The sequence below is a fragment of the Palaemon carinicauda genome, chromosome 18 (genome assembly GCF_036898095.1).
Source record: "Palaemon carinicauda isolate YSFRI2023 chromosome 18, ASM3689809v2, whole genome shotgun sequence".
Taxonomy (NCBI): domain Eukaryota; kingdom Metazoa; phylum Arthropoda; class Malacostraca; order Decapoda; family Palaemonidae; genus Palaemon; species Palaemon carinicauda.
The window spans coordinates 23,699,469-23,727,325 of NC_090742.1; the positions used below are offsets into that span (position 1 = coordinate 23,699,469).

Genomic DNA, 27,857 nt, shown 5'->3' on the forward strand with positions numbered 1-27,857 from the left:
CTCGAGTAGATAGGGTTAGGAACGAAGTGGTGAGGGTGAGAACGGGTGTAAGAAATGAGTTAGCGGCTAGAGTGGATATGAATGTGTTGAGGTGGTTTGGCCATGTTGAGAATGGAAAATGGCTGTCTGCTAAAGAAGGTGATGAATGCAGGAGTTGATGGGAGAAGTACAAGAGGAAGGCCAAGGTTTGGGTGGATGGATGGTGTGAAGAAAGCTCTGGGTGATAGGAGGATAGATGTGAGAGAGGCAAGAGAGCGTGCTAGAAATAGGAATGAATGGCGAGCGATTGTGACGCAGTTCCGGTAGGCCCTGCTGCTTCCTCCGGTGCCTTAGATGACCGCGGAGGTAGCAGCAGTAGGGGACTCAGCAGTATGAAGCTTCATCTGTGGTGGAAATGTGGGAGGTTGGGCTGTGGCACCCTAGCAGTACCAGCTGAACTCAGCTGGGTCCCTGGTTAGGCTGGAGGAACGTAGAGAGTAGAGGTCCCCTTTTTTGTTTTGTTTCTTGTTGATGTCGGCTACCCCCCAAAATTGGGGGAAGTGCCTTTGGTATATGTATGTATGTATAAATGATGTGTCCGGGATTCAGATACAAAGAAAAATTAATTTAAGTTGCAGTAATGGATTTGTAGTAAATAAATGGAGAAGTTTGACCAACACAGTATTTATCATACACCATAAATATAATTAATGATTTAACAAGAATAACAAAGCAATCTTACTTGGATTTATTTTCAAGGCTCTCGTCAGCCAGAAGCGAAATGCAATCTGATGAAATTTTAGAGTAGTTGACTCTTTCTTTTCTCTCCTCTTTTTCCATTGCCTTAATTTCTTTAAAGGCTTTCTTTAATGCTGCATCTCTTCTTGCTGCAGGGAAAGTCAAATCATCAATTATCCCACAAAAGACAGACATTTAATTCAAAATGAAAAATATCTTGTCAAAATGAGAAAAACTTGCAAGTGATAGGAAGTATCAATTTGGGTTTTTACACAGTCCTTTAATTCAGAAGATTATAGAAAACTAACAAGGCCCCTTAAAAGTTAGCTGATGATTAGTCATCAAGTCAAGGCAATTGAGCAAAGCTACCTATCTTATGTGGTAAGGTCAAATAAAAAAGAAATAGAGGTGTGATAAATTCAAGTGTTATATAATTAATTGAAAAAGGATTAAAAGGAAAATTTAACTAAAAAATCTAATTAGAAAAAAATATAACTTCTGTTGGAAATTTAATTATCTTAAAAAATGAGACAAATATTTCAATATCAACCTCATTTCTCTCTCTATCACCCACTGAAGAATGGATTTAAAATAGATTTAGAACAAAATCCTAGGCATTAATATTTTTTTTTTTTAATTTCTCCCTTTGCCAACAGTCACAATGATAAACATTAAAGTCATAACTCCTTATCCACAGTCAGCACAGTAATACTAACCCAGCGGTTGAGGGAATTCAGTTATCAGGAAATTTAAACTATAAGGATATTTTTTACACTAGTAAATATTCACTTAGAAAAATGATATTTTAATTATAAAATAAATTTTTGAATATACTTACCCGGTGAATATATAATAGCTGCAACTCTGCGGCTCGACAGAAAACGCACTCAAAAAACTCGCGAGCGATCGCTATGAAGGTTGCGGGTGTGCCCACCAGCGCCAACTGTCGGCCAGATACCACTCTTGCATGTAAACAAACCCTTCAATTCTTCTCGTCCCGCTGCGTCTCTAATGGGGAGGAAGGGAGGGTCATTTAATTTATATATTCACCGGGTAAGTATATTCAAAAATTTATTTTATAATTAAAATATCATTTTTAAATATTTAACTTAGCCGGTGAATATATAATAGCTGATTCACACCCAAGGCGGTGGGTAGAGACCAGAGTTAATTAAGTTTACAGCGTATAAGCTAAGAGTTTTTTCATTTTGACAGTTATCAATATAACAAAACCAAAATATATAGGTACCTGGTAAGGAAGTTGACTTAGACGATTACTCTGCCTTGTAAGTCTGTCTTCCTCACGGAGCCCAGCGATCCTCTTAGGATGCTGACAGACTCCCAGGAGCTGAAGTATCAAGGGCTGCAACCCATACAACAGGACCTCATCAAACCCCTAATCTGGGCGCTCTCAAGAAATGACTTTGACCACCCGCCAAATCAACCAGGATGCGAAAGGCTTCTTAGCCTTCCGAACAACCCATAAAACAATATTAAAAACATATCAAGAGACAGATTAAAAGGATATTGGAATTAGGGAAGTGTAGTGGTTGAACCCTCACCCACTACTGCACTCGCTGCTACGAATGGACCCAGTGTGTAGCAGTCCTCGTAAAGAGTCTGGACATCTTTCAAGTAAAATGACGCGAACACTGACTTGCTTCTCCAGAAGGTCGCGTCCATGATACTTTGCAGAGATCTATTTTGCTTGAAGGCCACGGAAGTTGCTATAGCTCTAATCTCGTGCATCTTAACCTTAAGCAAAGATCGGTCTTCCTCACTCAAGTGGGAATGGGCTTCTCGTATTAAAAATCTGATAAAATATGACAAAGCATTCTTTGACATAGGTAAGGATGGTTTCTTAACCGAACACCATAACGCTTCAGATTTACCTCGTAAAGGCTTAGTACGAGCTAAATAGAACTTAAGAGCTCTAACGGGGCATAATACTCTCTCTAGTTCGTTGCCTACGATCTCTGATAAGCTAGGAATATCAAAAGATTTAGGCCAAGGACGAGAAGGCAGTTCATTCTTGGCCAGGAAACCAAGTTGAAGAGAACAAGTGGCTTTTTCTGTCGAAAAACCGATGTTCTTGCTGAAGGCATGAAGCTCACTGACTCTTTTAGCCGAGGCCAAGCACACCAGGAAAAGAGTCTTAAGAGTGAGATCCTTCAGGGAGGCTGAATGTAAAGGCTCAAACCTGTCTGACATGAGGAACCTTAGGACCACGTCTAAGTTCCATCCAGGAGTAGCCAAACGACGTTCCTTAGAGGTCTCAAAAGACTTAAGGAGATCTTGTAGATCTTTATTGTTGGAAAGATCTAAGCCTCTATGCCGGAAGACCGAAGCCAACATGCTCCTGTAGCCCTTGATCGTGGGAGCTGAAAGGGAGCGAACTCTTCTCAGGTATAAGAGAAAATCAGCGATTTGGGCTACAGAGGTACTGGACGAGGATACAGATACTGACTTGCACCAGTCTCGGAAGATTTCCCACTTCGATTGGTAAACTCTAATGGTAGAAGCTCTCCTCGCTCTTGCAATTGCACTGGCTGCCTCCTTCGAAAAGCCTCTAGCTCTAGAGAGTCTTTCGATAGTCTGAAGGCAGTCAGACGAAGAGCGTGGAGGCCTTGGTGTACCTTCTTTACGTGGGGCTGACGTAACAGGTCTACTCTTAGAGGAAGACTTCTTGGAAAGTCTACCAGCCATCGAAGTACCTCGGTGAACCATTCTCTCGCGGGCCAGAGGGGAGCAACTAACGTCAACCTTGTCCCTTCGTGAGAGGCGAACTTCTGCAGTACCTTGTTGACAATCTTGAATGGTGGGAATGCATATAGATCTAGGTGAGACCAATCTAGGAGAAAGGCGTCTATATGTATTGCTGCTGGGTCTGGGACTGGAGAGCAATAGATTGGAAGCCTCTTGGTCATCGAGGTTGCAAAGAGGTCTATGGTGGGTTGACCCCAAGTCGCCCAAAGCCTCTTGCACACGTCCTGGTGGAGGGTCCATTCTGTAGGAATTACCTGACCCCTCCGACTGAGGCAATCTGCTAGAACCTTCAAGTTGCCCTGGATAAACCTCGTTACCAGGGAGATGCCTCGATCTCTTGACCAAATGAGCAGGTCCCTTGCGATCTCGTACAGTGTCAGGGAGTGGGTACCTCCTTGCTTGGAAATGTAAGCCAAGGCTGTGGTGTTGTCCGAGTTGATCTCCACCACTTTGTCTCGAAGGAGACTCTCGAAGCTCATCAAGGCCAGGTGGACTGCCAAAAGCTCCTTGCCGTTGATGTGCATGCTCCTCTGACTTGAGGTCCACAGACCTGAGCATTCCCGACCGTCCAGTGTCGCACCCCAACCCAAATCCGATGCGTCTGAGAATAGAACGTGGTTTGGTTTCTGGACTGCTAGAGGAAGTCCCTCTCTTAGACTGATATTGTCTTTCCACCAATTCAGGCAAGCCTTTACTGTTTCGGAAATCGGGATTGAGACCGCCTCTAGCGTCTTGTCCTTTTTCCAGTGAAAAGCTAGATGGAATTGTAGAGGTCGGAGGTGTAGCCTTCCTAGCGAGACAAACTGCTCCAGGGATGATAGAGTTCCTACTAGACTCATCCAATTCCTGACTGAGCAACGTTCTCTCTTCAACATCCTTTGGATTACGAGCAGGGCTTAATCTATTCGGGGGGCAGACGGAAAAGCCCGAAAAACTGGACTGCGAATCTCCATCCCTAAATACAGTATAGTTTGGGATGGGATCAGCTGTGACTTTTCCATGTTGACCAAAAGTCCCAATTCCTTGGTCAGATCCAATGTCCAATTGAGATCCTTCAGACAGCGATGACTGGACGAGGCTCTGAGAAGCCAGTCGTCCAAGTAAAGGGAGGCTCGGATACCCGATAAATGGAGGAATTTTGCCACATTCCTCATAAGCCTCGTAAACACGAGAGGAGCAGGACTTAGGCCAAAGCACAGGGCCCGAAACTGGTACACCACATTGTCGAACACAAACCTCAGAAAAGGTTGGGAATCTGAGTGAATGGGGATGTGGAAGTATGCGTCTCTTAGGTCGAGAGAGACCATCCAGTCTCCCTTTCTGACCGCTGCTAAGACTGATTTCGTGGTCTCCATGGTGAACTTTGTCTTCGTGACAAAGACGTTCAGAGCACTGACGTCTAGCACCGGTCTCCAACCTCCTGTCTTCTTCGGTACTAGGAAGAGACGGTTGTAAAACCCCGGTGATTGAAGGTCCGAGACTTTGACCACCGCTCCCTTCTCTAGCAAAAGAGACACTTCTAGTTTCAGGGCTTGTCTCTTTGCTTCCTCTCGGTACTTGGGAGAGAGATCGATGGGGGAAGTCGCTAGAGGAGGTTTGTGTACAAATGGAATTTTGTACCCTTCTCTGAGCAACTTCACAGACTGTTGATCTGCGCCTCTCTTCTCCCAGGCTCGCCAGAAGTTCTTGAGTCTGGCACCTACTGCTGTCTGAAGCTGCGGGCAGTCAGACTCTGCCACGTGAGGACTTGGCTCCTTTCCTCTTGCCTCTCTTTCCTTCGGCACGAGTACTTCCCCTGCTGGGGGCTCTGCCACGAAAGGGCGGAATAAACCTGGACACAGGAGTGTCTATCCTAGGTCTAGCAGAAAAGGCAGTCGAAGGAGTCCCTTTGCGAGCAGAGGACGCTACCAAGTCATGGGTGTCCTTCTGCACTAGAGACAAAGCTATGTCCTTAACCAAAAGTTCAGGAAACAAAAACTTTGATAAAGGGGCAAAGAGTAGCTCAGATCGTTGACAGGGAGTCACTCCTGCCGACAGAAAAGAGCAAAGAGAGACTCGCTTCTTAAGGACTCCTGAAGTAAACGAGGAGGAGAGCTCATTGGATCCATCGCGGATGGCTTTATCCATGCAGGACATAATGAGTAAGGAGACATCTCTATCGGCCGATGAGATTTTCCTACTCAAGGCTCCCAAACACCAGTCTAGGAAGTTGAAAACTTCAAAAGCTCTAAAAATGCCTTTAAGTAGATGGTCAAGGTCTGAGGATGACCAACTAATCTTCGAGCGTCTCATGGCTAGGCGGCGGGGAGAGTCTACAAGGCTTGAGAAGTCGCCCTGCGCAGAGGCAGGGACTCCCAAGCCGAGAACTTCTCCCGTGGCATACCAGACGCTCGATCTATACGAGAGTTTAGATGGGGGGAAGGCAAAGGCCGTCTTCCCTAAACTCCTCTTGGTTTCCAACCAATCGCCTAACAGCCGTAAAGCTCTCTTGGACGAGCGAGAGAGTACAAGTTTTGTAAAGGCTGGCATGTCAGCAGGAACGCCTAAAACAAACTCAGACGGCGGCGAACGAGAAGCCACAGAGACAAAGTGTTCGGGAAACAACTCTTTAAAAATGAGCATGACTTTCTTAAAGTCCATAGATGGCGGAACTGCTCTAGGTTCATCAATATCTGAAGGATGATCCTCAGGCTGAGGGTCAGCAACGTCCTCATCCGAAAGTTCCTCATCTGACAACTGATGAGAAACAAGCAAAGGGGTTGGCAATGCTTGACACGCAGCGTCCACCCGCACTGGTGCATAAGTGGCGGACCAGGACGCAGCGTCCTGTAACTGCTTGACATTCTGAGAACTGTCAACAACAACAGGTGCGTGAGGACGCACAGCGTCCACCCGAGACTGCTTAGACCGCCTAGTCTGCGCAGTCAAAACAACTCTATGTTGCGGAAGTTGACGCTCAGCGTCAAAACAAGTCAACTCCGATGGTTGGCGAACGTCCTGAACGTCACCAGGCGCATCAGCGAGTTGCCTAACGTCCACATGCGGCTGAAAATCCACACGAGATCGCATCGAGTGTGGTACTACCCCAACCGCTTGACGTGAGTTGGCTACACCAGCGTCAACAGGACGCACAACAGAACGCTTGGGTGGCTGAAGGCCAGGATCTCGATGAGATAAACGGCTAGGCTCAACGGAAACCTTGTCGGCATTGTAGTCTTCCATAAGGGACGCAAGCTTAGACTGCATGTCCTGCAGTATAACCCATTTTGGGTCCACGGGAATGGGTGCGGTAACTGACGGGGTTAGCGTCTGAGACGGCACAACTTTGCCTTGCTTAGGCAGCGAGCAGTCATCCGATGACTGCAACGGGTCCGAACTGTCCCAATGACTACATCCAGGACGTTGGACCTGTCCTGAAGGGACCGACTTCCGTTTAAGAGGCCTAGAAACCTTGCTCCACGGTTTCTTGCGTGAAAAGCCTTCGGAAGACGAGGTAAAAATGGGCTCTCTCGTCTTATGGTAGGGGCGATCTTGGTGAGATACGCCTGATACCATAGAGGGAACGTCTGTTCGCTGATCAAGGCCTCTCGAACCCATAAGTCGTACGACATTACTTCTCCCCTGGGCTTGGGAGCTTGCAAGAGGTCCCGGACTAGGTGAACGACAGGCACGAACAGACGAACCCTCGGTCGCAATACTGTTCACAACACTTTGCGCACTAATCACTTTCCCACTTTCCGCCGTGGCACTATGGCACTTAAGTTCCTTCACGTCAGCCATGAGTTGATTACGGTCACTTGCCAACGCTTCAACTCTCTCCCCCAAGGCATGAATAGCACGTAACATGTCTTGCATAGACGGTTCCTGAGTGCTAGAAGGGGGGTTAGGAACAACCACTACAGGGGAAGGATTAGGTTCAGGGGCATGTGGAGAGGAAAAATCTACAGACCTAGATGAACTTCTCCTTACCCTATCTCTCTCTAGTCTACGTGCATATTTATCGTATTCGAGCCAATCGAATTCCGAAAGGCCCACGCATTCCTCACACCGATCTCCCAATTGACAGGTTTTACCCCGACAATTGGAACAAACAGTATGTGGGTCGAGAGAAGCCTTAGGAAGACGCCTATTACAGTCCCTTGCATTACACTTTCGAAATCTAGGTACTTGAGAAGGGTCAGCCATTTTGAATTAGTCAAAGAAAATTCCAAAAACAATCCGAGTCATCAACAAATAATCCGATTCAATAAAGAGTTCAAGAGTTTATGTTGAGGAAAAACACCTGCACTGCGAAAGCTCAAACAAAAATAAAGTACTTCACCAAATATGATGAGAAAACTCCAGGTTCTACAGCGAGTATGAATACGTCTTGTCGTCAACGTCGACAGAGAAGAATTGAAGGGTTTGTTTACATGCAAGAGTGGTATCTGGCCGACAGTTGGCGCTGGTGGGCACACCCGCAACCTTCATAGCGATCGCTCGCGAGTTTTTTGAGTGTGTTTTCTGTCGAGCCGCAGAGTTGCAGCTATTATATATTCACCGGCTAAGTTAAATATTTAAAAATAACTACTTTAAATATCATACACATTATAGCAGTGAATGTTTTACACTAAGATAATATAGTACAGTACATTAAAATCTTATAATGGCAATATCAAAATCTCCCACCTCTCTCTCATATATGAATAATCAAGCATATGTTTTTGCCAATTTGATAATACACATATCTAGATAAGCGAAATATTTTCCCTGTTGGAGCCCTTGGGCTTATAGCATCCTGCTTTTCGAACTACAGTTGTAGCTTGACTAATAATAATGATAATAATAATAACAATAATGCTAATGATGAAAAAAATAAGGAAGGGTATAAGGAATAAACATAGACTGAAATGAACTGTAAAAATATTTAAAACAGAAATGAAAAGATGAAAAGGAAACAGAAAATAAAGAAGAATGGGAGAGCCATTTTAGCATTTTACCATTAAATGAATAGATAGAATATAGTTGAAAATACGGAATAATAAGGAATAGGAAAGTGAATAAGGAATACACTAGACAGAAATGAACAGTAAAGATGATTTAATTTCAGAAATGGAAAGGAAATAAAAAAATAGGATAGGATGGAAGAAACCTTTTAATCTTTGGGTCAACACTCTCTTCAAATGAAATAGAAGTTTACTGCAGCCTACTCTACTAGCGGTGATGCAATGGCGCAGGGTTTAAAAATTTCGCCCGCCCCTTCCAGTACAGCAGCCGTGGTTAACTGATTTCCCAGTGCATACCTTTATCTAAAGGTATCAAAAGTTTGATAGCATATAGCCAAATCAACAGTTAAGGAGTTTCTGATTTACTAGTTTTGTAATTTCAAATGATGGAAAATTAGAAAGGCCCTATTAATGGTTACAGTTTCCGATAATACAAAATCTTATGCATCCTTATCTTGATTACTGCTTTATATGGTTCTAAGAATGGCAGGGTCTAAGCAGGGATAGACTGAGACAAGAAACATATGGAGATTTTTAGCACTTTGAATTCAAAAGCTAAAGATTTGCATGAACTATTCAAGCTGGGGAAAAGCTTTCAATTCTTGAGTGAATAAGAAAGCACATGATAGTTAGTCTGACCAAGTATATATTGTCACCTCAAATAACAGTATGCTATCGTCATATATAATATGCCAAACTCCATCGTCTCATTTAGGCCATTAGCATTCAGTAACTACCAGGATCATATAAAAATGGTCTTAATTTCATTTTCATGAGGAATTTTCCTCATCATTATTATTAAGCCATTTTACAACCTAGTAAGAAAATCAAAATGCTTCTAGTTCTGGAGCCCCCTTTGTGAAGGAAATCTAAGGCAACATGATGTCCCTAATTCCCAAAATGGGAATGAATATCAAAGTTTAAATCTCGCAATAATAACAAAGATTAAAAGTGTTACAGATTAAGTAAAATGGATATACCTACCACCATAATCAACAAAAAGTATGTCTTCCTCTTCTTCATAATCTGACGAATAGTTACTGTGCATGTCTTTATTTTCTTCTGTGTCTTCTCCCTTCTCTTCTACATTGCTTGGTGAGAATGGTGGTGTTGGTGAGAGTGGTGGTGTTGGTGAGGGTGGTGGTGTTGGTGAGGGTGGTGGTGTTGATGTACAAATTTTACTGTCTGAGATCTCTTCTACAACAGAGCTAAAAAGAGAATAACAATGTCAGTATGCTACAAAGAGAAGAAATGCTTTAGTAAAGCATCAAAAATTAAATCATGTAAAGTTACATTTGCTTTAACATACAATCTACAATGGAACTAAAGAAGTGATGCTTCTTAGTAATTGAATATTACACAAACCAAAGGTCCCAAGAGAAACCATAAAAAAGTGTATATTACAATTTTTAAGATGATTGCTAGAAAAATAGGGGCAACATTGGAGATACCGTACATAGGTTTGAATAATTTTGGTTCTATCAAGATAAATCTATTCCAATTATGCTTCATGCTTAATAAAAGAAAAACATCACAGTAAATTTTTAAATGAAACTATTTATCAGATAATAACACAAGGTAAACTTTTCAACAATTTTATCAAGCACATGAGTTGGTTTCAATAAAAAGGGATTTATCTCCAAAAACACATGATCCTTTTTAAATCAATTTAATGAAATGATGAAATCAAATCCATAAAAATCTAATTCTTTGAAAAAGTTTATTTTTTCTTTTAACCTGTTAAGCGTCCCCCTAGACCACGTTGCCGTTAACGTAGTCACGCTTTTTATGCCCTGAGCGGTCATTTCACCAATGATAATTTTTCAAAGTTAATATCATTTTTTTATGCTTATAATTCGTATTTATAGTTAAAAGTAAGAATATCAATTAAAAGGTGGAATAAAAAAATCACAAATTTTTAAGTAATTTGTATTTTTCTTAACATACTTACCTAGAACTACCTTCTTAGGAGTTACTGGTAACTCTACCTAACCGACCAGCTTTTTGTATACTTTATCCTCTTTCCGTTTTCTAAGGGGTCAACCTCAGGCGGTGTGATATGTGCCCCGAGGCGACCCAGGGTCGGGAAGCATGCTAGCTCAGGTCGGCGACTCGTCAGTAAGATTCGTTGGAACAGGTATTACTCGACCCTGCAGGTTCTCGGGGAAGGATAGGTGGGCCATAACCCGAAGGTAGTTCTAGGTAAGTATGTTAGGAAAAATACAAATTACTTAAAAATTTGTGATTTGTTCCAACACGGTTACTTACCTAGAACTACCTTCTTAGGAGACTCAAACTTTAGGAGGTGGGAGTGTCCTGCAGGGACCAGAAGCCGACGGGGAGGCACGCGAGAGAGGGAACCTCTAAGGAGGTTTTGGTTCTACGACCACTAGAAAACTACACAAACAGTAGGGGATACTATCCAAAAAAACTCACTTAGTGTCTAATGGCTTACCTTTTCAAAACCAACTCCGATACATGTTCTCTTGGAGGACGTTTCTTCAAGTGACTAAGGTCTTTTCGACATCTTCATGGGCAGTACGGCCCGGGGAAGGAAGGAAAGGAGGTGAGGGGGGGGGGGGTAAGGTTAAGGAAGGAACTAGTGTCTCTTGGCATTAACACCCCCGGTTCCACTGGGGCCATGACCTTAGATCTCTTGAAGGGCTGAAATGATTGGGCCAATGGAAAACCTGTCCAAGGATTTTCTCGAGCAATCTTTGAGATAGTGTTCCGTGAAGGTGGACTGTCTAGACCAGGTCCCTGCCTTCAGGATCTTTCCCACAGCCATGTTTTTCTCGAAGGCCAGGGAGGTGCTCAGACCTCTAATATCATGTGGCCTTGGTTTTCCTGGAAGAGGAGTCCCAGAAGCCTCGTAGGCCCTCTTTATCACCTGTCGCAGCCAGAAAGAGATAGAGTTCTTCGAGACCGGTTTCTTCACCCGGCCTGTTGAGACGAATAAATTTTTTATCTGAAGGCGGAATTTTGCGGTCCTCTCCAGGTATTTTCTTACTGTTCTCACGGGACATAAGAGTAGATCCTTCGGGTTGTCGGAGCGAGGGATGGCTGGCACCGAAAAACCATCAAACCGAGGATCCCAACATGCTGGGTTCTGCGTCTTCGCCACAAAGCTAGGGACGAACCTAAAGGTAACTTCTCTCCACCCTTTGGAGTGTGAGACCTCGTAAGAGAGGCCGTGTAACTCGTTAACTCTTTTCGCCGAGGCCAGGGCTAAAAGGAATGCTGTTTTAAGGGTGAGTTCTCTGTCTAGTACGTCCCTGAAAGGTTCGAAGGGTGGCTCTGACAGAACCTTAAGAACTCTGGCTAGGTCCCACTGCGGAACCCTTACTTCCTGGGGGGGACATGATTGTTCAAAGCTGCGGATGAGCATAGAGATGTGCCTTGAGGCTCCCAAGTCAATGCCCCTAAAAAGGAAGGCTTGACCTAGGGCTGCTCGTACTCCTTTGATGGCCGGAATAGACGAACCCACGTCGTCTCTCAGGTACACCAGAAAGTCTGCAATGTCCTGGATCGACGCCCCTAAGGGCCTGATGTTCTTGGACGCACACCACTTCACGAAGACTGCCCACTTTGCTTGGTAAACTACTGCCGAGGAACGCCGTAGGTAACCCGACATCCTTGCCGCGGTTCTCGATGAGTATCCTTCTTTCTTCAGTAGCTTCTCGATAGCCTCCACGCGTGAAGGCGGAGGGATCGAGGGTTTTCGTGCCACCTGTGAAAGTGAGGTTGACGCAGGAGGTCTGGCCTGTCCGGAAGCGGCCAAGGAGGACGAAGAGCTAATTCTTTTAGGTCTGCGAATCATTCTCTCTCCGGCCACCAGGGCGCTACCAAAGTCATCGACAGGTTGGACGTCGCTCTCACTCTGTTCAACACTTGCCTGATCAAACTGAAGGGAGGGAAGGCGTACACATCTAGGTCGTCCCAGGGATGTTGGAAGGCATCCTCGAACGCTGCTGACGGGTCTGGGACTGGAGAACAGAACACAGGGATTTGGGCGTTCAGACGTGTGGCGAACAAGTCTATCACTGGGGAGCCCCACATTAGGACGACTGCCCGAGCTACCTCCGGGTGTAGGGTCCACTCTGAACCTATCACTTGACCCGCCCTGCTGAGGCCGTCGGCCATCACGTTCCTCTTTCCTGGGATGAACCTTGCAGTCAGTTCTATCCCTTCTTCTGTCGTCCACTCTAACAGTTCCGTGGCTAGGGCGCATAGAACTCTTGACTTCAGGCCCCCCTGTTTCTTTACATACGCCACTACTGTGGTGTCGTCGCACATTAACGCCACAGTGTTTCCTCGCAGGAAGTGTACGAACTGTCGACACGCCCTCAGAACCGCTATCATCTCCAGGATGTTTATATGGAGAGTCTCCAGGTATTTTCTTACTGTTCTCACGGGACATAAGAGTAGATCCTTCGGGTTGTCGGAGCGAGGGATGGCTGGCACCGAAAAACCATCAAACCGAGGATCCCAACATGCTGGGTTCTGCGTCTTCGCCACAAAGCTAGGGACGAACCTAAAGGTAACTTCTCTCCACCCTTTGGAGTGTGAGACCTCGTAAGAGAGGCCGTGTAACTCACTGGACCACTGCCCTTTTGTCGATTCCCCTAGCAGGTGTGCTCCCCAACCCTCCTTCGATGCGTCCGTGAACAACAGTATCTCCGGGGGATCGGGGGCGAAGGGCATTCCCTTCTCTGTGTTCGACCTGATGTTCCACCAAAGAAGGATCTCCCTCGTCTTCGGGAGGACTGGGACTATTTTGTGGGGCTCCTTGCCTTGGGTCCACGATTCCTTCAGATTCCACTGTACCGGGCGGAGCCCGAGTCTCCCTTGCGGTACTAATTTCTCCAGCGAAACCAGGTGACCCAGTAACTTCTGCCAGTCCTTGGCCCTCCTGGGTTGGCCCGTCAGGAAGGGTTGAAGGATATGTTCCAGGTTGTCTATCCTCTCCCCTGAGGGGAAGGCTCTTACTAACTGGGTGTCCAGGACCATCCCCAAGTAAGTCATTCTGGTGCTGGGGACTAGCTGGGACTTTCCTAGGATGACCGTGATCCCTAATCCCTTGCAGAGGTCGAGCAACATCACGCCTTGCTCCTTCAGTTGTTCCCTTGAGGCAGAAAGAAGCAACCAGTCGTCCAGGTACCTGATCAGTCGTATGCCTTTCTCGTGCGCCCATGCCGAGATTGTGGTGAAAACCCTCGTGAACACCTGCGGGGCCGTCGATAGGCCGAAGCACAGGGTTTTGAACTGCAGGACACTGGACTCCCACTTGATTCTGAGGAACTTCCTGCTGGAGGGGTGCACGGGGATTTGAAAATAGGCATCCTTGAGGTCGAGGGACATGAGGAAATCCCCCTCCCTCAGGGCTGCTAGCACTGTCTTGGGGTGTCCATTTTGAAGTCCGTCTTTGAGACGAACTTGTTGAGGGCTGAGAGGTCTATGACCGGCCTCCACCCTCCTGTCGATTTCTCCACAAGGAAGAGCCTGCTGAAGAAACCCGGGCCGGGGTTCTCCACTGGCTCTAAAGCTCCCTTGGCGATCACGGACGCTACTTCCTCATGTAGCGCCGACCTCTTCAAGGGGTTCTTTGGAACCAGCCACTCAGCCCGGTGGGCTGGGATGAGAGGGGGAGGTTCTTCTAGGAAATGTTATTTTGATTATAAAATAAATTTTTGAATATACTTACCCAGTGATTATATAGCTGCTACTCTGTTGCCCGACAGACAACTCTACGGTAAAAACTCGCCAGCGATCGCTACACAGGTTGCGGGTGTGCCCAACAGCGCCATCTGTCGTCCAGATACCCAGTGCTCAATGTAAACAAAGACTCAATTTTCTCCTCGTCCCACTGCGTCTCTATTGGGGAGGAAGGGAGGGTCATTTAATTTATAATCACCGGGTAAGTATATTCAAAAATTTATTTTATAATCAAAATAACATTTTTCAATATTTAACTTAGCCGGTGATTATATAGCTGATTCACACCCAGGGGGGTGGGTAGAGACCAGCAATATATGTTTACACTTTTATGAACTAAGAGTTTTTATTTCATTTTAGAAGTTATCAAAATAACAAAAACAAAATAAATAGGTACCTGGTAAGGAAGTCGACTTGAACAATTACTCTGCCTTTTAAGTACGTCTTCCTTACGGAGCCTCGCGATCCTCTTAGGATGCTGATCGACCCCTAGGATCTGAAGTATCAAGGGTTGCAACCCATACAACAGGACCTCATCAAAACCCCTAATCTAGGCGCTCTCAAGAAATGACTTTGACCACCCGCCAAATCAACCAGGATGTGAAAGGCTTCTTAGCCTTCCGGACAACCCAAAAAACAACAATAAAAACATTTCAAGAGAAAGATTAAAAGATATGGAATTAGGGAATTGTAGTGGTTGAGCCCTCACCCACTACTGCACTCGCTGCTACGAATGGTCCCAGTGTGTAGTAGTCCTCGTAAAGAGACTGGACATCCTTTAGATAAAAAGACGCAAACACTGACTTGCTTCTCCAATAGGTTGCGTCCATTATACTTCGCAGAGATCTATTTTGCTTAAAGGCCACGGAAGTTGCGACAGCTCTAACTTCGTGTGTCCTTACCTTCAGCAATGCTTGGTCTTCCTCACTCAGATGGGAATGAGCTTCTCGTATTAACAGTCTGATAAAATAGGATAAAGCATTCTTTGACATAGGCAAAGATGGTTTCTTAACTGAACACCATAAAGCTTCAGATAGGCCTCGTAAAGGTTTAGTTCGTTTTAAATAGAACTTAAGAGCTCTCACAGGGCATAAGACTCTTTCTAGTTCATTGCCTACCATATTCGATAAGCTGGGAATATCGAACGATTTCGGCCAAGGTCGAGAAGGCAGCTCATTTTTGGCTAGAAAACCAAGTTGTAGTGAACATGTAGCTTTTTCTGACGAAAATCCGATGTTCTTGCTGAAGGCATGAATCTCACTGACTCTTTTAGCTGTGGCTAAGCATACCAGGAAAAGTGTCTTTAAGGTGAGATCTTTCAGGGAGGCTGATTGTAGCGGCTCAAACCTGTCTGACATGAGGAATCTTAGTACCACGTCTAAATTCCAACCAGGTGTAACCAAACGACGCTCCTTCGTGGTCTCAAAAGACTTAAGGAGGTCCTGTAGATCTTTATTGTTGGAAAGATCTAAGCCTCTATGCCGGAAGACCGATGCCAACATGCTTCTGTAGCCCTTGATAGTGGGAGCTGAAAGTGATCGTCCTTTTCTCAGGTATAAGAGAAAGTCAGCTATTTGAGCTACAGAGGTACTGGTCGAGGATACAGATACTGACTTGCACCAGTTTCGGAAGACTTCCCACTTCGATTGGTAGACTCTAAGGGTGGATGTTCTCCTTGCTCTAGCAATCGCACTGGCTGCCTCCTTCGAAAAGCCTCTAGCTCTCGAGAGTCTTTCGATAGTCTGAAGGCAGTCAGACGAAGAGCGTGGAGGCTTTGGTGTACCTTCTTTACGTGTGGCTGACGTAGAAGGTCCACCCTTAGAGGAAGACTTCTGGGAACGTCTACTAGCCATCGAAGTACCTCGGTGAACCATTCTCTCGCGGGCCAGAGGGGAGCAACTAGCGTCAACCTTGTCCCTTCGTGAGAGGCGAACTTCTGCAGTACCTTGTTGACAATCTTGAACGGTGGGAATGCGTATAGATCTAGATGCGACCAATCTAGGAGAAAGGCATCTATATGTATTGCTGCTGGGTCCGGGATTGGTGAGCAATATATTGGGAGCCTCTTGGTCATCGAGGTTGCAAAGAGATCTATGGTTGGTTGGCCCCAAGTGGCCCAAAGTCTCTTGCATACATCCTTGTGGAGGGTCCATTCCGTTGGAATTACTTGCCCCTTCCGACTGAGACAATCTGTCACGACATTCAAGTTGCCTTGGATGAACCTCGTTACTAGTGATATGTTTTGACCTTTTGACCAGATGAGCAGGTCCCTTGCGATCTCGTACAACGTCAGTGAATGGGTCCCTCCTTGCTTGGAGATGTACGCCAAGGCAGTGGTGTTGTCCGAGTTCACTTCCACCACTTTGCCTCGAAGGAGAGACCTGAAGCTTTTCAAGGCCAGATGTACTGCCAGTAGCTCCTTGCAGTTGATATGCATTATCCTTTGACTCGAGTTCCATAGTCCCGAACATTCCCGACCGTCTAATGTCGCGCCCCAGCCTACGTCCGATGCGTCCGAGAAGAGAACGTGGTTGGGAGTCTGAACAGCCAGGGGAAGACCCTCTCTTAGGTTGATACTGTCCTTCCACCAAGTCAGGCAAGACTTCATCTTCTCGGAAATGGGGATCGAGACCGCTTCTAGCGTCTTGTCCTTTTTCCAGTGAAATGCTAGATGGTATTGAAGAGGACGGAGGTGTAGTCTTCCTAATGACACAAATTGTTCCAGGGATGATAGCGTCCCTATCAGACTCATCCACTTCCTGACTGAACATCGTTCCTTCTTCAGCATGTTCTGGATGCATAACTGGGCTTGGCTTATTCTGGGGGCCGACGGAAAAGCCCGAAAAGCTAGACTGTGAATCTCCATCCCTAAATACACAATAGTTTGGGATGGGACCAGTTGTGACTTTTCCATATTGACAAGGAGACCCAATTCCTTGGTCAGATCTAGAGTCCACTTTAGATCCTTCAGACAGCGACGACTGGAAGAAGCTCTGAGAAGCCAGTCGTCCAAATAGAGGGAGGCTCGGATGTCCGCTAAATGAAGGAATTTGGCTTCATTCCTCATCAGCCTCGTAAACACAAGAGGAGCTGTGCTTAGGCCAAAGCACAGGGCTTGAAACTGGTAGACAACCTTTTCGAAAACGAATCTCAGAAAAGGTTGGGAGTCCGGGAGGATGGGGACGTGGAAGTAGGCGTCCCTTAGGTCTAAAGAGACCATCCAGTCTTCCCTTCTGACCGCTGCCAGGACTGACTTTGTGGTCTCCATGGAGAACGTCTGCTTTGTGACAAAGATATTCAGAGCACTGACGTCTAGCACCGGCCTCCACCCTCCTGTCTTCTTTGACACCAAGAAGAGTCGGTTGTAGAATCCCAGAGTTTGACGGTCCGAGACTTTGACCACCGCTCCCTTCTCTATTAAAAGAGACACTTCCTGTTTCAAGGCTCGTCTCTTGTCTTCCTCTCTGTACCTGGGAGAGAGATCGATGGGAGACGTTGCTAGAGGGGGTTTCCGTACAAAAGGGATCTTGTACCCCTCTCTGAGCAACTTCACAGATTGTGCATCTGCGCCTCTCTTTTCCCAGGTCTGCCAGAAGTTCTTGAGTCTGGCTCCCACTGCTGTCTGAAGAAGCTGGCAGTCAGACTCTGCCCTTAAAGGACTTGGTTCCTTTCTTCTTTCCTCGTTTCCCTTCGGCACGAGCACCTCCTCTGCTGGAGGCTCTGCCACGAAAGGGCGGAATAAAACGGGACGCTGGAGTGTCCATCCTTGGTCTAGCTGACAAGGTAGGCAAAGGGGTAGCTTTGCGAGCGGAGGACGCAACAAGATCGTGAGTGTCCTTCTGTATCAATGAAGCGGCTATTTCCTTAATCAGGTCTTCTGGAAAAAGGCACTTGGAAAGAGGAGCAAAAAGAAGCTCGGATCTCTGGCACGGTGTAACTCCAGCTGAAAGGAATGAGCATAGGTTTTCACGCTTTTTAAGGACTCCGGACACAAATGATGCAGCAAGCTCATTAGACCCATCACGTACGGCCTTGTCCATGCAGGACATAATGAGCAAGGAAGTCTCTTTCTCTGTCGGAGAGATCTTTCTGCTTAGGGCTCCTAGACACCAGTCTAAGAAGTTAAAAACTTCGAAGGCCCTAAAGATACCTTTCAAAAGGTGGTCCAGGTCCGAAGATGACCAACATATCTTTGAGCGTCTCATGGCAAGGCGGCGGGGAGAGTCTACCAGGCTTGAGAAGTCGCCCTGGGCAGAGGCAGGAACTCCCAAGCCAAGAACTTCTCCCGTGGCATACCAGACGCTCGATCTAGAAGAGAGCCTAGCAGGGGGAAACGTAAAGGCTGTCTTCCCTAAACTCTTCTTGGACTGCAACCATTCTCCTACAACCCGCAAAGCTCTCTTGGACGAGCGTGCGAGGACGAGTATGGTAAAGGCAGGAGTGGTAGACGGCATGCCTAACACAAACTCTGACGGAGGAGAACGAGGAGCCACAGAAACAAACTGGTCCGGAAACATCTCTTTGAAAATGGCCAAAACTTTCCTAAAGTCCAAAGAGGGTTGAGTAGACTTAGGCTCGTCCAATTCTGATTGTGGTTCATCTATGTGTGCAGCAACATCATCATCAGAAAGTCCCTCATCCGATAACTGATGAGGAAACGGCAACGGAGTGGGTAACGGCTGGTTCGCTGAGTCCGGTCGCACGGGTGCATGCGTGACTGAGCCGGACGCAACGTCATGGAACTGCTGCCCAGTCTGTGAGCTGGCAACAACCATGGCAGCGCGGGGACGCACAGCGTCTACTCCAGACTGTCTGAACTGATGTGGGTGCGCAGTGGAAACCACACTGGGTTGCGGAGGTTGACGCACCGCGTCAAAACAAAACAACTCTGACGGTTGTTGAACCTCCCGAACGTCAACTGAGACCTCCGTGCGTCGCTTAACGTCAACATGCGGCTGGCAGATCACACTGGAACGCATGGGTGGCGGAACTCTCTCAACTGGTGTGCGTGAGAAGGTTACCTCAGCGTCCACAGGACGCACAACCGATCGTGTGGAAGGTTGTAGGCTAGGTACTGCACTAGCTGGTGCGGCAGCAACCTTCTCCGCACGAAAGTCCTGCATAAGAGACGTCAGTTTTGACTGCATGTCTTGCAGTAGAGACCACTTAGGGTCTACGGGAGCAGGTGCAGCGACAGACGGTGTTACTGTCTGAAGCGGTACCGCTTTGCCTCTCTTAGGCGGTGAGCAGTCATCGGATGACGGCAGCGAGTCCGAACTGACCCAGTGGCTACAACCGGGCCGTTGGACTTGCGCTGAAGGGACCGACTTGCGTTTTAACGGTCGTGAGACCTTGGTCCAGGGTTTCTTGCGAGAAACACCTTCCGAAGACGAGGTATAAATGGGCTCTCTCGTCTTAGTTAGGTAGGAGCGATCTTGGGTAGATACGCCCGATACCACGGAGGGAACGTCTGTTCGCTGATTAAAGCCTCTCGAACCCATTTGTCGTACGACATTGCTTCTCCCCTGGACTTGGGAGCTTGCAAGAGGTCCCGGACTAGGAGGACGACAGGCACGAACAGACGAACCCTCAAGCGCAACACTATCCACAACACTATCACTCGGCACTTTAGCACTTCCCACTGCACTTTTGCACTTAAGCTCCTTCACATCCGCCATGAGCTGATTACGGTCACTAGCAAGGGACTCAACTCTCTCACCCAGAGCCTGGATGGCACGCATCATATCAGCCATCGAAGGTTCCTGAGTGCCAGGAGGGGGGTTAGGAGCAACCACTACAGGGGAAGGAATAGGTTGTGGGGCATGAGGAGAGGATATATCAATAGAACGAGAAGAACTTCTCCTAACTCTATCTCTCTCTAGCCTACGTGTATATTTTTGGAATTCGATAAAATCGAATTCCGAAAGCCCAACGCACTCCTCACACCGATCTTCCAATTGACAGGTTTTATCCCGACAATTGGAACAAACAGTGTGAGGGTCGATAGAAGCCTTCGGAAGACGCCTTGAACAGTCCCTAGCATTGCACTTCCTAAATTTTGGGACTTGTGAAGGGTCAGCCATTTTGAATTGGTCAAAGGGAAATTCAAAAACTATCAAAAAGTCATCAACAAAGAATCCGTTATCAAAAAGAGTTCAAGGATTTGTGTGAAGAGAAACCCTGCACAGCGAAAGCTCAAAACTAGAATAAAGTACTTCACCAATTAGTTGTGAAAAAACTCCAGTTTAGCAACAGCGAGTAAGTACGTCTTGTCAATATCTCGACAGAGAGAAAATTGAGTCTTTGTTTACATTGAGTACTGGGTATCTGGACGACAGATGGCGCTGTTGGGCACACCCGCAACCTGTGTAGCGATCGCTGGCGAGTTTTTACCGTAGAGTTGTCTGTCGGGCAACAGAGTTGCAGCTATATAATCACCGGCTAAGTTAAATATTGAAAAAGGGAGTCTGTAGCCCTCCTTCAGGACCGTCACCATCCAGGGATCCACACCGAGATCCCGCCATGCTTGCCAAAAATGTATGAGGCATCCCCCTACTAGGGGCTCCTGTAGGAGTAGGGGGCCTCTCTTCCTACCTCCTTCTGGAGGAGCGGCCAGAGCGACCTCTCCTAGAGTTATTGTAGGAGGGTCTGAAGGCTGACTGAGGGCCTGCGGTGGTCCTACGGGTGGGCTGTTGAGAGGCTTGAAGCCAAGGAGCTGACTGTGGTTCTCTTCGAGGCAGCAAAGGGGTGGCCTGGGAGGAGTGAGGGATGTCCGCTGAGGCTCTTCTAAACCCGGACTTCCTATTGGGGGGGGGGGGGGGCCTAGGGTCCGCGTCTCTCACCTTCCTCACTTTCTCCATCGTATCCTCCACCAAATTGATGGGGAAAATGTCGTTTCCCCACACGGAGGAATTCCTCAGTCTCCTCGCTTCTCTGTCCGGTAACTTCCGCACCAATTTGCTAAGCACCGTATCCCTCTTCCTAAGAACCCAGTTCGTAGCCACAGACAGGGACTGGGATGACAAAAACTTAAAGGCCTTGCCTCCCGAACTAACAAGCTCCCTCAGCATGGCCTGATTGTCCGGGAGGGAGAGGTCGTGGGACGCCTGGAACCCCACCATGGCGCAAGACCACCAATCCAACCAGGAGGACACGTAGACAAAGTCCTGTGCCATGTCCTCCATCATAGAGGCTTCTGACGGGGAAAAGCGCACGGGGGCAGTGGAGGCCCTGTCTTCCGAGGCTCCCTGGTTCAGTGAGGTCACCGCTGCTTCTACCACACGGGGTCCGCCGCGATGCCCTTCTGGGACGTAAAAACGTTTCTGTGATTTTAGGCCCGGAAGAAGCTTGGAGGAACTCTGGCTTCTGGGGGCCTCCGCCAGTCCTGCCAGGTATTCATCTATTTGCTCCATCCCCAACTTCACGTCCGGAGCGAGAGGGAGAGACAATGAAGGCTTTTGTTGCACCGGGCTGTCGATCATTCTGGACAGTCCGGAGAGCATGGCCTTTGCAGCTGAGGGCTTAGGTTCATCCAATCGGTGATGCCGACGAATTAGGGCCAGAACCTCACGGTAGGAGGAGATGTCGTCAGACAAGCACTCCCCTCCTTCCACCAGGTCTTCCGTCACCAGTTTCTCCGTACGGGGGTACTCCGTGACGGTGGGAAAGGCAACGCAGGACGAGTCTGCCAGTGGTATGGGCTGCCCCGTGGGGACGAAGGTATCCGTCATGGGAGTACCTTGTTCCACGGGGGACTCCGTGGATGGGGGATCCATGCGGACCGATGGGCGCCCTTGGTGCTTTAGGAAGGCCTCCAAGATGCCCGTGGTCGACGCTAAGCATTCCTTCATACGCCGTACATCCTGCCGTACATCCTTCCTAAGGGAAGAAGAAGCGGAGGCCACCGTTGGGTTAGTCACTACACGGGGGGCCCAGTTCGACCCCTCTTGCCGGGCGACTGGTCCGAAGGAGGAGGTAGGAGGATGAGACACAGAAGGCGAGGCTCTAGGGAGCCACCCGGAAGCGGCCGCGGCTGTGGTAAACCTAAACAGCTCAATCCGGGGCACTGTGAAATTCACCCACTCCTTGGACTTGCTCCTCTTTTCTTTCTTTTTAGAGGACTTCGAGCTTTTCTTTCCATGTCTTGAACGGGAACGGGACTTCTTCTTTTTGCGGGATTTCTCCCTCTTCCTCTTGCTATAGTTCCTGTCCTCGTCCCCTGACGCCAAAGAAGAAGAGTCCGATGACGACGATGATGACGAGGATGAGGACGAATCCCTCAGACCGCCCGAAACGTCCAAGACTGCGGGGGGAAATTCTCTTCGTTTCTCAGGCGTGGGAGGCTGCAGAAACACGGGGGGTAGCGTAGACGAGGGAGCCGGAGGGGACCGAGCGAGTCCTTTATAGAGCCATTGCTCGACGTCGTCTTCTCCTCTAGCGGGAGACCTGAAGGGAGTCCTAGGGGCCACCCATGTGGTGGGGTCTGAAGACGACGAACTTCCTTTCTCGGTGTCTCCCTCGGCGGTTGACGCACCTGAAACACGCCATGATGCCGGGGAAGAATCCACACTCGGTTTACCCCACATAGGATCTTCCGAGGAGACAGGACCTGCGGGCACCAGGACCTCGCCTCCTACCCACACTCCCGCACTACACTCAGGCCCCACACATGCCTGCCCCACACTGGACACTTCCCCCACAGGAATATCAGACTCTTGGGGAAGGGCAATGGGCCTCTTCCCCATAACGGACTTACCTCGTCCCCTACTCTGGGTAGGGGAAGAAGGACGGGTGCTACGGTCTGCCGAGACGTCTGGAGAAACCACAGGCGACGAGATACTGGAGTCCTTAGGCGACTTCTTAGCCGCCTTCTTCTTCTTAGTTCCGAAGAGCACCCACTGGATCTCACTCCAGTTAGCACACTCCGGGCACGTAGAGGCAGGGGAACACATTTTCCCCCTACACGTGGAGCACAAGGAGTGGGGATCAATCTCAGGTTTCGAAAGGAAAGCCCCGCAAGACTTCCCAGCCACAGGCCCAAGGCAACGACGAGGATGCTCCATAACGCAACGCTAATACACCAAGAGACACAAGGATGCACAGGGAAAGTGAAAGGGAAACACGTGGGTAACGCGTGGTAAGCACAAAGGATCGGGGACACAAAGGGTTGCACAAGGTAAGAGAGAGCACGGCGAGATGTTGATCACGTCGCAACTAGAAACTTACTGACGAGTCGCCGACCTGAGCTAGCATGCTTCCCGACCCCGGGTCGCCTCAGGGCACATATCACACCGCCTGAGGTTGACCCCTTAGAAAACGGAAAGAGGGTAAACTATACAAAAAGCTGGTCGGTTAGGTAGAGTTACCAGTAACTCCTAAGAAGGTAGTTCTAGGTAAGTAACCGTGTTGGAACAAAAAACAATTAATACTATTATTTCATTTCAAAAGGTTACATAAAACTGAATGAGCAATATACATATATGCATTATTATTCTTTTGTGTGCCATTCCCTAAAGCAAGGGGCTACACACAATCCTACTTCACAGTCCTTGCACCAATATGAGCTCTCCCTTCTTATGTTGTTCTTCCGGCACTGTGCACAAGTCCTTAGAGGCCTCTTCTTTTTGTCTGTAGGTGGACAATAATCAGGAAAGTGCCTGCCAATCAGCCGCAAAGGTTTCGCTGCAAGTCGCAGGGGCCTGCGCAAGGGAACAGGTCTTTCTTCAGCATATTAGATGATCAGTCTTTCACTAATCCTCAAAATAAACTAACGTCTCACAACCCTCCCCCAAGAGCTCTATATTTGATATAGCAATTTAGAAGACATGTCTAACAAATGTCAAAATACTTTCTTGTAATATTTCTTCAGTCTATTTCATGCAGTCGAAAAATGAACCAAAATGTTTTCAGACAAATGAACCCCACCCATGTTTGCATTATAATCTGCAAATGCCTTTGGTTTACATATTTCTTTACGTCTCCTAGATTTTACTTTTATCATAGAGTCATCATGCATTGTAATCAGAACACATACATCCTTTTTATTTTTCCATTTGAGTACCATACATTTTTTCCGGAATTCTGCTACTTTCTCACCCTTTTCACTTTAGTTCCTTTTAATTTTGCCGACACGTCCTTTCTAGTGACCCTTACAAGACCGAAAGTATCAGTTTCCTAACCAACAAGTGAATCTTCCAATACTGAACTTGTATAAAAATTTTATGTATATAGATAATAACCCTTGTTCAAAAGAAGGTCCATAAGAGAGGAAACAATCCTATTAGACACAGGAATATCAATATATTTTTCAATGTATTGCGTGTCCTTCCCTGCATAAATGAAAACGTTCCATATATAACCAGTAGAACTTTCACAAAGTTCATAGAACTTTATTCCAAACCTTTTACGTTTAGCTGGTATATACTGAACCCATGATAAATTTCCCTTCCATCCTAACAAACACTCATCCACATATACGTTCCTACTTGGAATGTAATTGTTCATAAATTTCTTTAAAAAAGGTCACTGAATGGCTTTATTTTTGCTAACTTTCTAACTGGTCCATCTGTTGTGGTGGTATTGTCAACCAAAAGTAAGAATTTATGCATTAAGTCAAATCTATGACCACTCATTATCTTTCGAAAGAAAGGACAAGAAACACTCTCGTGTTGAGAAATACATAGAATTATCAAACTTAGAATCAATGCCCTATAAAAGAAGTAGACCTATAAAGACTCTCATTTCACTTGTGCAAGTGTCAAACCATTTATGTACTCGTGATTGTGGTGACAAATGTTCTACATTCTCATCTATAAATTGATTTGCAAATCTGTTTGTTTCTTTCACTAAATAATCAATAATTTCATCATCAAAGTATTTCTCAAAATATTCTTATGGGTTCTCTTTATCTTCAACCGTAAATTACGCCAGGATCAGCAACAAAGGCAAAGGGATCTCTCTCTCTCTCTCCCTCTCGTTGTCCAGTCCGTCGGCAATGAAAAGTCATCTTCGCTCGCGGCACCGGAAGAAAAGTTTGTTTCTTCAATATCCTCATCAATGGAGGATTCAGAACTAGTGCTCTCATGGTCAAACAGGTTATCATTATCAGATTCCTAATCAAGAATATAATTTATTTCATCTAAAGAAATAACCTTCCTCTTTAGACCGCTCATTGTAAAAGGAACAGCAAATTACCTTCTCTGCATGAACACCCGAAGCGCACAGAGAGTAATCCAGTTTTCTAACATCAAGCTACCTTCAGAAAAAAAGTTGCCAGACATCATGTAAGTTTATATTTACAGCTTACATATGCTGAGTGCTGCCAATTGGTGATTCTATACTTACTATACAAGTAAACGTATTATTACGAGACTGACGACTTGAAATAAGCAGTTAAAGTCATGAACGGAATATAACGTTGAAGGCAGTACTGAGTAGATTGTAGTGATCGGTTTGTCAGGTGGGTGACGTTCAACAGGTTAAATCAATCACGCATGAAAGAACCACATCAATGTCCTTTAAATGTCCCAGGATTGCAGCAATTTGTCTAATACATAGAAAGTAGTTGTACAGTTAATGTGCCAGAGAAATTCTCAGGTATAAGTAAAAGTAACTCCCACTTCTCCTAGTTTGAAAAAGTAACTATAAAGTTAGTGGGACTAGGAAAGTCAACTCATTATATGAGTGATGGTTTGTATGGAAATTAAGATTAAAATTTCAGTTTGTTTTACAATAAACCAGTTTCTCATATGACCAAAATCCCAACAGAGAAGAGAATTAGTGCTGCTGAATAACGCAGATAGTAACCTTCTTTACATTTTCAAAGTTGTGCACATTATCAATAATTTATAAAGGTTACAATACTGTACTAATATCTTACAGCCCTTTAAAATGAGAAATATGTTATTTTTATTAATAAAATAAATTTTTGAATATACTTACCCGGTGATCATATAAGCTGTCAGCTCTGCTGCCCGACAGAAAAACCTAAGGACAAAATACGCCAGCGATCGCTATACAGGTGGGGGTGTACAACAACAGCGCCATCTGTCGAGCAGGTACTCAAGTACTCCATGTAAACACAGAACCAATTTTCTCCTCGGTCCACTGGGTCTCTATTGGGGAGGAAGGGAGGGTCCTTTAATATATGATCACCGGGTAAGTATATTCAAAAATTTATTTTATTAATAAAAATAAAATTTTTCAATATTAAACTTAGCCGGTGATCATATAAGCTGATTCACACCCAGGGGGGTGGGTAGAGACCAGCATTACATGTTTACATTATTAAGAGCTAAGTATCTTGTATTTCATTTTAGCAGTTATTCAAAATAACAAACATAAAATAAATAAGTACCTGGTAAGGAAGTCGACTTGAACAATTACTCTGCCTTTTTAAGTACGTCTTCCTTACTGAGCCTCGCGATCCTCATAGGATGCTGTGCGACTCCTAGGAGCTGAAGTATCAAGGGTTGCAACCCATACTAAAGGACCTCATCAAAACCTCTAATCTAGGCGCTTCTCAAGAAAAGAATTTGACCACCCGCCAAATCAACCAGGATGCGAAAGGCTTCTTAGCCTTCCGGACAACCCAAAAACAACAATAAAAAACATTTCAAGAGAAAGATTAAAAAGGTTATGGAATTAGGGGAATGTAGTGGTTGAGCCCTCACCCACTACTGCACTCGCTGCTACGAATGGTCCCAGGGTGTAGCAGTTCTCGTAAAGAGACTGGACATCTTCAAGATAAAAAGACGCGAACACTGACTTGCTTCTCCAATAGGTTGCGTCCATTATACTCTGCAGAGATCTGTTTTGTTTGAAGGCCACTGAAGTTGCGACAGCTCTAACTTCATGTGTCCTTACCTTCAGCAAAGCATGGTCTTCCTCATTCAGATGGGAATGAGCTTCTCGTATCAACAGTCTAATATAATAGGAAACTGCATTCTTCGACATAGGTAAAGAAGGTTTCTTAATAGCACACCATAAAGCTTCTGACTGTCCTCGTAAAGGTTTAGTTCGTTTTAAATAGAACTTAAGAGCTCTAACAGGGCACAAGACTCTTTCTAGTTCATTTCCAACCAAATTAGAAAAGCTTGGAATATCGAACGATTTCGGCCAAGGACGAGAAGGTAGTTCGTTTTTGGCTAGAAAACCAAGCTGCAAAGAACATGTAGCCGTTTCAGATGAAAATCCGATGTTCTTGCTGAAGGCGTGTATCTCACTGACTCTTTTAGCTGTAGCTAAGCAGACGAGGAAAAGAGTCTTTAAAGTGAGATCTTTAAAGGAGGCTGATTGTAGCGGCTCAAACCTTTCTGACATAAGGAATCTTAGTACCACGTCTAAATTCCAACCTGGTGTGGCCAAACGACGCTCCTTCGAGGTCTCAAAAGACTTAAGGAGGTCCTGTAGATCTTTGTTGTTGGAAAGATCTAAGCCTCTGTGACGGAAGACTGCTGCCAACATGCTTCTGTAACCCTTGATCGTGGGAGCTGAAAGAGATCTTTCCTTCCTCAGATATAAAAGGAAGTCAGCTATTTGAGTTACAGAGGTACTGGTTGAGGATACTGATACCGACTTGCACCAGCTTCGGAAGACTTCCCACTTCGACTGGTAGACTCTAAGAGTGGATGTCCTCCTTGCTCTAGCAATCGCCCTGGCTGCCTCCTTCGAAAA

The 27,857-nt window shown here is 46.2% G+C and overlaps 1 protein-coding gene across 1 annotated transcript in view; it reads right to left on the bottom strand.

Moving 5' to 3' along the window:
• LOC137657224 (NFATC2-interacting protein-like) overlaps positions 1–27,857 on the bottom strand; it is a 139,157-nt gene that overhangs the window by 48,868 nt on the left and 62,432 nt on the right. Inside the window, exons 7-8 of the mRNA XM_068391566.1 lie at positions 9,453–9,676; positions 722–866 (exon numbers count right to left, since the gene is read on the bottom strand). Of these exons, the coding sequence (XP_068247667.1) occupies positions 722–866; positions 9,453–9,676 (369 nt within the window). The remainder of the gene's footprint in view (positions 1–721; positions 867–9,452; positions 9,677–27,857) is intronic.